Here is a 10,428-nt window from a genome sequence, read left to right as displayed (position 1 = left end):
TATTAGATGTGCTATTTTTAGGGTTTTATGTGTCTTCTTTTTTTTTTTTTTTTTTTTTGTGTGTGTGTTTTTTTTTTATTTTAACAAAGATTTAGATAAAAGTAATACTCCAATATAAAAACACACCATCGGAGATAATTTTCGAAACGTCACAAACAAAGGTATGGTTTCCCTGCGTCTGTTTCAAAGATAGTTGGTACAGGGAAAGTTTTATGCACTCGTAAAATATTTTTTTCTTTATACATTAAATTTTTTTCACATCTACTGAGTTATAACGCAGGATCTCTAAACAAATTGAGTAGCGCTTATGCAGATTATAAAATCAGTCTTCACATCCGTTTCGTGTTAAGAAACATTATAGCCTAATAATTTAACACTTTTTACAGTTTTCCATGCTTGTAAGTCAACAAGTTGCAACAGCCATAGATTGAATTATGGTGTCTGTATCATTGGGGTGTAGGCACTGTGATGTCATGCTGATGCCTCGCTGGTGTTGTTTATCTTATAACATCATGAAAGATGAATATAACAAACAGTAACCAATCTCATATAGATATTTGGAAGATTTCATATTTCAAGATTTTCTATATCCACGAATTTTTATTACATGTTCAGTCCATATTAAGCGGTTGAGCTAATATAGTACAATTGAATTTCACTCCATACAGAGTAAATGATGCGTTATAATACTAGAGTACCCGGTAGACAATAATACATGCTCTTCAGCATTTTCTTTGGCATATATTGAGGCTGGGGAAGAGACATTTCATTACGTCAACTGTTGGCAGTTAACAGGGAGAGTAAATCTATAACTAAATGCAAGTGGTTGTGCGGAGTCACGGCATTTGAACAAACTCGGCAGACGTTAGATATGACATTAAATTTTCATTGCGTTTCATCAAGATAAAATTAATTTTCTACAAAAAGACGAGGGGAGAGAGGAAATTACACGGTACCTATTACTTAAGTTCGAAAGCAATTGTTTCAGCCGATTGTCTTACTTACGTCATTCAACAATTGATTAAAGGTGTCTTATATGTGCATGTAGATGAGATCGTTTTTAATAATCATTTACCCAACACACTTAGTTACAAGTTAATTTTTTTTTTTGGCCATAGTAACATATATCTTACCTGTAATAGTTGCAACAATTGAATCACAGTGTTGTAAATGTACACACTGCCATTTAAGAGTCCTTTGTAATCTACACTGTCCTCGTTTTAACAAAATATGATTCATTCCCTCTGTGAGAAATAGATGGGTATAGTGAAATAACTATGAACAAAGTCGAAATATCATTTATCCCATTTTTGTTCTCACTAGCTGCTAAATGACTTATGGCCATGGGAAAAAACATTGTCTCCATTGTGTCTAGAAATATTCGCTTTTTTCTTGCAAAGTTTCTTAATCCATCAAACAGTTTTATGCAATGTGAAGAATTTGGATTTATCATAATTTTTTCCTTTGATTTTAATTTCTAATCCATCAAATGATACAACATGAAGAATTGTGTGCAGAAGGTATGAACCCATTGATTTACACACTTTAAGGAATTAATATACGATATATACAAAAATCTAATGAAATACATAATTCTTTATAGTTTGATTCATTTCTTAAAGAATAACTATATCAATACTTGAGTTTTACTGTTTAGAAAGCCCCTGCTTTCTAGAATTCAATTCCACCGCACTTTCCTGGTTCTAGGCAAACCAAATGATTCTCACCAACTGGGAATAGTTTTTTTCAGTTTGATCGACGATATAATTACATATTATGATTAATTTCTTCGTTTTATAAAATCGTTATTTCAATCTTTTATGTTTATAATATAACATGTTGTCCTTTGTCATGATATATCATCAGAACTGCTCTCTTTGCATTTTGAACTGTACTCGATGTAGAAACAGTCTAGACATCGGGATATGTGCTAGTACAGAAAAGAAACAAATGACTGTTTACTTCTTTTTAATTTCAACATCAAATCATGAACATAAATATATTTTCCTTAGCTATTTCAAAGAAAATAAAAAGGACTGAATATTCCCTAGATAACGGCATTGCAATATATTCTATACAAACAGCTACGGACAGTTAAAGCATTGCACTAGCCCTTCGGAAGCAGGAGCCGGTAATGTAGTGAAATACATGTACTAGTATTATGATAATGAATACAATGGATATTTTATCATGGAAACGAATCTGTAACTCGTTTTCTCTATTGTATTCTGATAAATGGAAAGAAATTACAAGTTAATACACATTGTATTGGGGAGCTGATGCTATGAACAAGGGTCAGAAGGACTGGGACACGGTATTGTCGATTTTCCCCCGTCCTCCTCGACTTCACTGAATTGTTCCACGTTGATCTGACTGTCTTCATTTGAAGAGATATTTTCGTGTACAGATTCGTCGTCAGAATTAATTGACATTTCATCATCAGATAAAGGAGCATGCGATCTTTGTTCCACGATAAATCCAACCGGCTGTGTAATTGGAAACAAAGGCATCATGCCCAAACCAAGAGCGTTAACTGATTTGCTTGCTTGAACACGGGGATACTTGGAGTTGGGTCTTCTGCCACGTGGAACCTTTGAAGCTTCTAAAAGACTGTCTATGCTAAATGAACACTTTCTGTTTTCCTGGTCTGAAAGTTGGTCTTCCTCATCGTTATCATCGTCGTGTGTATCCTCGTGAATGGAGATGTCTGAATTGTCATTACAACTTGACACAGACATATTCGAGTTATCGGCTTTCGACCGAGGAGTTTCCGAATCCGAGAGTCTGCTATACGGGCCTTGTTTCTGGTCTTGCATTTGTTTTCTTCTGTCTTCAAGTTTTCGGAGTCTCTCTTCTTGTTTCCTTTTTTTGCGTTCCATTTTTTCTTGCTCTCTACGCTTGATTTCATCGGGGTCCATTGGTTCGCCGCTGCAGGTCTGAGGGTGAGCATTGTGAGCAGGACGTCCCGGCCCCTTCTTGGTGTTTTCTTTCTTGCGCCATTTGGCTCTCCTGTTTTGAAACCATACCTGTAAGAAAAGAAAATTCACTCAATCACATATTTCTAGTCAAGTGTATATTTCTGTGAAGCGATATCAATAGTAATGCTGGTATGATATCTTTTCTATATATGAGGAAGTGTTCAAGAAAAAACCCACTTTTGTGCTCCTAAGATACCAATAAAGAATTATAATTGTAATCCACTCGATCAAAAAGAGACAAAAATATTTCAATTAAATCGTCAGGTGGGCATTTTGTCAAAATGTTAAGTTTGTACACGAAAGTTTTCAAGTAGATCTGTTCATCTATATGGCTTAGAATAATTACGGTCGATTGAATGGGTTATAGTTTAGATATTTTATCAGTGCTAGTAAATTCTTTCCCTTGCAAAGCAAAGACAGGGTATGAGTTGGAACACTTAAATTCCATATACAGCATTGGGTCGGCACTTTGTGTTGAAAGTAATTAGCTGTAATTTCACTGAAATATTCTTTCAATTTACCTCACTTTTTTCTGTGTAAATGTCTCTCCAAGGAAATAAAATTTAAATGAGGCATAATGATAGAACTAATGATATTATAGATCATATAGTGATAGAAGTTTCACCGCCGACACTTATTGAGCGGAATAGTCAGCCTTCCATGTCAGTTTACTTAATTCTGTGAGGTTGCGTGTGTGCGGGGAGCTTAAGCAATTTGTCATAAACATAGCTATATTATATATTTTTCGAAATGTGACAGGAAAATCATTCCATGTTTTAGACTGTCGTATTTTCCATTCAGTAATTTAATATTTTATAAATAAAATTTTAGAATTATACTCCAATGTATCGAAGACAGTGCAAGATTTTGATAGAGTTTACAACGACAAAAAGTGCCCACTTCCATCGGCTTAAAATTTTGAAGCATACGCCATTTATTATAGAGGTCATTAAAATCATTTTGGTTCTTTACTGTATGGGATTTTATTTCTGTTTTATATAATATTAATGTTATACTTAAAAGATAATCTAATTTCATTGATAACGTAATTTGATTTAACTTATAAACAATATTTTATTCACTGCCTATTTTAGCCCTCTCCCTAAATTGATAATGTAAGCTTACCATCGAATTTTATGTAATAATTTCGAATTCTAAAACAGCAGATCATTTGTTGGTTTTTTTTTTTTATCATGATTAGTACGCGGTCTCATAAACTTTGTATAATTCAGAAATGATATACGGCTGTTTTGCACTCATGTTATATGAGGCGTAATGTAGTGAAGGGTAACATAAAATCGTTTAAAGGTATATTTACTTGCTTCATGCTGAAATAAGTACACTACATTTTAATTGAATTAAGACCGCATCTGGACAGATGTTGTATCGTGAAATTACGGGTTTAACTCGAAAACTTAAACGGCGGTGTATTCTCTGCCATGTCAAGCTTATCCGGAAAACTACAGGTTACCCGACCAAAGACCACATGGTCCGTGGATATGGCTAATTATATTGTGATTTATGAGACGTCCAAGGCGTATTATTTACTTTATCAAGTAATTTGTACGTTGTTAACGAGGCAAAGGTATTTATTTGTCAGATTATATGGTAATTCATGAAGTTTAAGACTCTTTTATTACATATTTGGTTATCTTATTAAGACGTTAAGTTTGGTTTGGTTGAGTTTTTTCAGGGTTTTTTTTTTTCTATTTGAAATTCATGCGCACCCGATCAACTGCCGATACTATTTTTTACAGTTTAAATAGGTGTGTAGATGTACAGTGCTTCGTCTTCGCTTTATTTAGTCATCAAATTCCGCGTGTAACTCATTTCTAAAGAACAAAATTGACTGCATGTCACTCATTGCGTTCTTTCTATGATAAAAAAAAATTGTCAATGGTTAAAAAATCCTTGGTTGTTAAAAACGTCGGAAGTTTCAAATTGGGCTATTCATTAACATACGACCTTCCACCTACTATTAGTTGCATTTCAATTAATATATTGTAGGTAATTAATACACAGAAAGCGTCCCTTTCTATTATTCATTGTTGCAGATTTTTATAGAGATAATGTAAAATTAATTGGGAAAGTTACCAGAATTTAACGGAAGTTTGTCGAATTCTTAATTCCCCTAAGACAGCTCACAAAGCGTTGCATCATTTTTATTGCGAATAAATATCACAAATACAAATTTACACAAGACTTTCTATATGCTAATTGAAATGTAACATTTCATGATATACATCTTGCTCTTCAGAGACAATCACTGATAAAATATTCAAACTATCCACACATTTCCCTTATCTTTTCCCTTTAAAACTGGGGGACGAAGTCATGAAACTTGTTAAAATTTTATTATCGGATTAACGAGTTCTTTCATAACAGAGTTAAAAATAAATCTTAACAAACGTTTTATATAAAAAGTTCAAAAACTCACATTTAAAATAAATAGAATCATTATATTTTAAAATAAATGTTTCAATGTTCCCAATTAAAAAAGGTTTTTGTATCAATTATTTTGTTTCCTTCTTGTCGCGTGGTGTTTAATTGTTCAAACCAAGGAAAGCCAAACAGAGGCAGGCGTCTGAAGAAGGTAAATAGAATAAATTCAAACATAATTTGTGTGATTCTTCATTATCCCATAAAGCTTAGCCCTTTGACCATCATTGTTACTGCTGAACAAATGAACGGTAATGTGACAAAACCACACCAGAGCGGGCCCTGTTCAAAGACCTGCGGTAGCCTTCTGGTGTAAACACGAACAAACAGATTAGAACTAACATTGGTCCTTATAATCATGTGTGCAAATACTACAGAAGAACGGCGAAAGGATATGCCTATTTTGACCAGCAATATGTACTTAAGATAACGAAAAAGAAGCGCTAAAATTGCATTGCACTTCAAGATGTGAACTCTGTTCTCCGTATCAATGTTTTGGGGTGTGTGTGCATTACTCGGGTCCAACTGACGAGAAAATTAGTTGTCTAGGACTTGGTAGAACCAAGTGAATAGTTATGAATCTAGACTTTAAAAAATATTGTCTCAAAAAATCAATTTAAGAACATTAGGGACAACGACCGGATCGAGATTGACAAACCATAAAACAAAGAACTGACAAGTTCTAAGACCGTCAAATCTTGGCAAGCAGCACCAAATCGTTCATTATTTGACATAATCTTAATGAGCGTTAATTGTCAAACACCCGTTTTAACACTTTTCTTTAACTCTGGGATTAGTCACCCATATCCAACATCCAGTCTAATGAAACAATACAAGCGATGGAAGATAAAGGAACGCGGTGTAACTATTGGTCTTCGCTTACAAAGTCGACAGCCTCATTTGTGGTTCAATTATTTTACAAGAATTTGATGCCCTTTTTCGGCGGCGCCTCGTTTTGAAGAGCCTTCTTGTGTAGAATTGTTTCAATCAACCTCCTAAATTTGTTTCCGGTGAGAAGCGAGTACCGAAGAAATTCGTCGGGTTTTTTTTCTCGGAATACTGTATTTCTACAGACGTAACAATTTCCTTTTCCACAAAAAAATAGACAAAACAGGGAAACAGTTATAAAAGAAATGGATTATGGTCGTCGGAATTAGACGTAGTGATGAAAGATAGGAAGAGGCAGCATAATAAATGTATTGCTTGTAATGTTTCACGACATAAATAGTCGATTGGGATGAACTTAATACCTTTCTTTTATTGTGGTTTTAGTCTTGTCAATAAGGCTTAATTAAGCGTATCAATTAAATAATCTACATAAATTTGAATACATTTAGTCACTAAATACATGTTCATGGCTGAAAATATGTTTTACATTTATGTTAAATATTTTTTCCCCTAAATAAACTTCCTAGATTTTCAAGGCGTTTCTTGTATAAGTGATATTTCTATAATAATGTCAAATAATAAAGATAAAATTAAACCATAGCAGTGTAAACCTAGGTATTGCGATCATTCAATCAAAACATAATGTATCAATTAATAGGGCAATATTTACTTTGTACATTACTTTCTTTAAGATATATGTACATTACATAACATTGCTAAAAAAATATTTATCATTTTCGTGCCGGAGGTGCATGTTAAGAAACATGTATCGATACCGTCTTAATTTCACACCGCCGACCGTCAATAAATCGCACGCAGTGTGAATTTTTACATGTATCGTGTCGCACACGTCGGGGATCGCTCAACACTTCAATGAAAACCGCGAAGACATACATGATTTCCGATCATCGAACACATTATCTATGAGTATCCTCTGGTCACTACATGATCAATAAAAAATATGTATCAATTATTGGCAAGGACATTGATGAAATGGATAGATCAATTGAAAACCTTCGTTTATAGTCGTAATCTGTCACTGGGGTTATAAAAAGGTTATATTTTTGCATTCCAGGCGCACTTACATGTCTTATTCCATGAAGATGATATTGTTCCTTGATCGATCCGTAGCTATCCTAATTAATTTGCCTTTGACTGATTAAATACTTTCCTCGTTTTATTGGGCATTGTTTTACGAGTCTGGACCGTCCTGTGTCACACACACAAAAAGTACAATGTGACATTCATGCTAAAACGAATTATTATTTTCTGAGACACGTTGGATAATTCATATCTTGTATATACTCTTGGATCCTATTCATCCAATATACTGCAAATTTTATACTTGCAATAAATATTAGGTTGATAGCAACAAAAAATACTTTATAAAACTTAAAATAAAAAATGATTAAGATTAGCAGTTAAAAATACGTAGAAGTTATGATAAAATACTCATATAAAATTTATCAAAACCAACATATACAATTTTACACAGCTGTTAGCATTTATCATATTTTTTTTACAGAAATTTCTTATTAAAGAAGTTCCACTAAATGGACAATTTAAGTGAAATTTGAAATTACAGCTTTTAGCGATTTTTTGAGGACGAGAACTGGTTGCTATAAGTGCAGCTTTGATCTACGATGCCCAACCTTATTATCCACGCCAGTTTCCAGACCCAACACCTCTGCTGGTTATATGACTAACGGGGTGTAAATATTTAAAAACGCTAAAGAAAATAAGTAGAGGAAATGACATCTGCTTACTGAGATTAATATATCATCAATTAAACATATCCAGTAAGCTTCCGTGTAAAATATATCAATTAGATATTTTTTTCAGTATAATTCCTCAAATTTCTTCAAAAAATTTATTTGAACGATTTTGCAAAATTTTAAGAAGAATTTTAAAATGCATTAAACTGTAGAACGCAAGCCAAAACTAAACAAAACAATTAACAGTATATATTTTTATTTTTTATGAAAGTTTTCGTCACAAGGGTATGAATTTATTATGAATAACGTTTTGTGTTACCTCTTAATTAAAATATTGACCTCCACGGATCCCGCACCATTATTCAATTAATTTTCTTAATTTAAAAATCCTGAACCTGATCTAAAAGTTTATGAAAACCTATCTCATGAGAGTGCGTAGTTTTCTTTTAAAACTTGTAACCGATCTCTTTGTTTTTTGTAGTTTGCAGTAAAACTAAAATCACGCACCTGCACTCTGGATTCTACAAGGTCCAGTCTGAGAGCTAACGCTTCCCTCATGAAGACGTCGGGATAGTGGCTGTCCTGGAATGCTCGTTCCAGCTCCTCTAGCTGCCATCCTGTGAAGTTTGTCCTCGTCCGACGACGTTTGGATGCTGCGCTTTCTCTGTCATCGTCGCTAGAGTCTACAAGGGTAAAAAATATATTTCTTAATATATTAATAGTTTTCCATTATTATGGCAACATATACAAAAAAAATAACATGTCGATTTTCTATTCTTGCAATATGGAAATTTTGCTGGAGAATTATTTCTATTTTTATTATGGTTTAAAATTAATTTCATTATTTTAAAAGGTTAATAATTATCGTGATGATTTACTACTGACATGCTGAAGATAGAATGTTTCAGATCATAAATGTCAGTCAATGTTTTTGCGTAATCAAAACACAATTTTTTTTAATATCACGATTGTGAAGAGGCTCCTGAAACTATTACGTTACCCAGTGAGTTAATTTAATTCTTTAATTTAATTTCACACACACACACAAAATTGTGTCATGAAATTCAATAATTTTGAAATTTATATATCTTACCTGGAGATTTTGCTGAACTCTTGGTGGATGGGCTCCCCATCGGAAGGGAGGAACTAGAATTTCTGGAGGTGGGGGAGGATGATGACATGAGACCCTCCATGTATGCTCCATGTCCTCCATGATGGGGACCAAAGTCAATTCCGTAAGGATTTCCGAATCCTAAGGATGCAAAGGGTCCCCCAAAATGTGCTGCGTACCCCGAGAGGGAGGATAACAATCCATACCCGTGAGCATACCGGGCATCTAACAAACCCAGGGGTCCAGTACTCATGTTTCTTTGACCGTTTCCACTTCTTTCACAATAAGATAACATATCCTAACACCTCAACACTATATTGATAGTTAACTGGTGTTGGTGACATTATACAGTCGGCTTGTAATGAATAATGAGATTTGCCGACAGCCAATCAGATTGCAGTTCAACGATTTCTAAGTGAAGTGGGAGGGAAAGTTGGTCGGTAAATTACATATGCACGTCGACTGTGCATGTCCTCTAGCCGCCCTTTTACAGTGTGGTAAAATCGAAGTAAATCGAGGAGATTGATTGATTGACAGCGAGTTAAATGTGATTGGTAAAGCACGCGATGTAGAGGTTTAACAGAATGATTAAAAAGACATTACCATATAAAGATTTTAAAAATTCGTGTATATATATATATATATATATATATATATATATATATATATATATAGTTTGTGTACCTATTTATACGTTTTTAATATATATATATATATATATATATATATATATATATATATATATATATATATATATTGTGTGTGTGTGTATGTGTGTGTGTGTATGTGCACGACCGTGCCTGTGTGTGTATTGTCTATTTTCCTGTTCCACAATACAACCTATGAATCGTGTGACTTCTTGATATTTTTCGATTTTACTTTGTTTTATCAACATTTTATCTCTTAAAAATAATCTACAGACATCCAAAATATTTAGTAAATTCTATTAGTGTATACCTGCTGAAAGCTAAATAAGACTATCTAAATAGGAATCGGTTATGATTTTCTAAAGGCGAAATAATTAAATATTTGTGGAAGGCAATGGAAACATATGATGGTTTATGGTAAAATTTCACAGATAAGGGGAAAAGGGCAACGCTTGTTAGACACGGCGGTGGTGTTTTTTCCCCGGTGGGCAAAAGTTGATAGAAAGCACGTCCCAGGTGATCGGATTGATTTTGCATCTGATCTGATTTCCCTTGTTTGGAATTTATTTACTCTTATAACGGGTTACAGGTATAACTGTTCTGACGCATGTAGATAAAAAAAATGCCTAGAGTGAACTTGATACCGTTTG

General features: G+C 33.6%; 1 protein-coding gene across 1 annotated transcript; it reads right to left on the bottom strand.

Moving 5' to 3' along the window:
- Nucleotides 1–1,951: 1,951 nt before the first annotated feature.
- On the bottom strand, nucleotides 1,952–9,693 carry LOC125670260 (homeobox protein unc-4 homolog). The gene is made up of 3 exons (XM_048905343.2): nucleotides 9,114–9,693; nucleotides 8,528–8,703; nucleotides 1,952–3,026 (listed from the first exon to the last, which is right to left on the bottom strand). Exons 1-3 carry the CDS (start codon nucleotides 9,424–9,426, stop codon nucleotides 2,283–2,285), a joined length of 1,233 nt encoding a protein of 410 aa, XP_048761300.2. The 5' UTR covers nucleotides 9,427–9,693; the 3' UTR covers nucleotides 1,952–2,282.
- Nucleotides 9,694–10,428: the final 735 nt, after the last annotated feature.

This window comes from Ostrea edulis, chromosome 4, assembly GCF_947568905.1.
Source record: "Ostrea edulis chromosome 4, xbOstEdul1.1, whole genome shotgun sequence".
In the NCBI taxonomy this organism is placed as follows: domain Eukaryota; kingdom Metazoa; phylum Mollusca; class Bivalvia; order Ostreida; family Ostreidae; genus Ostrea; species Ostrea edulis.
This window is presented reverse-complemented; position numbering and strand designations above follow the sequence as displayed.

Coding starts and splice junctions, on each gene's coding strand:
- LOC125670260 (XM_048905343.2), bottom strand. CDS start 9,426: ATGTTATCTTATTGTGAAAGAAGTGGAAACGGTCAAAGAAACATGAGT. Junction 8,704..9,113: donor GAGTTCAGCAAAATCTCCAG/GTAAGATATATA, acceptor TTACCCTTGTAG/ACTCTAGCGACGATGACAGA. Junction 3,027..8,527: donor TTGTAGAATCCAGAGTGCAG/GTGCGTGATTTT, acceptor CTTTTCTTACAG/GTATGGTTTCAAAACAGGAG.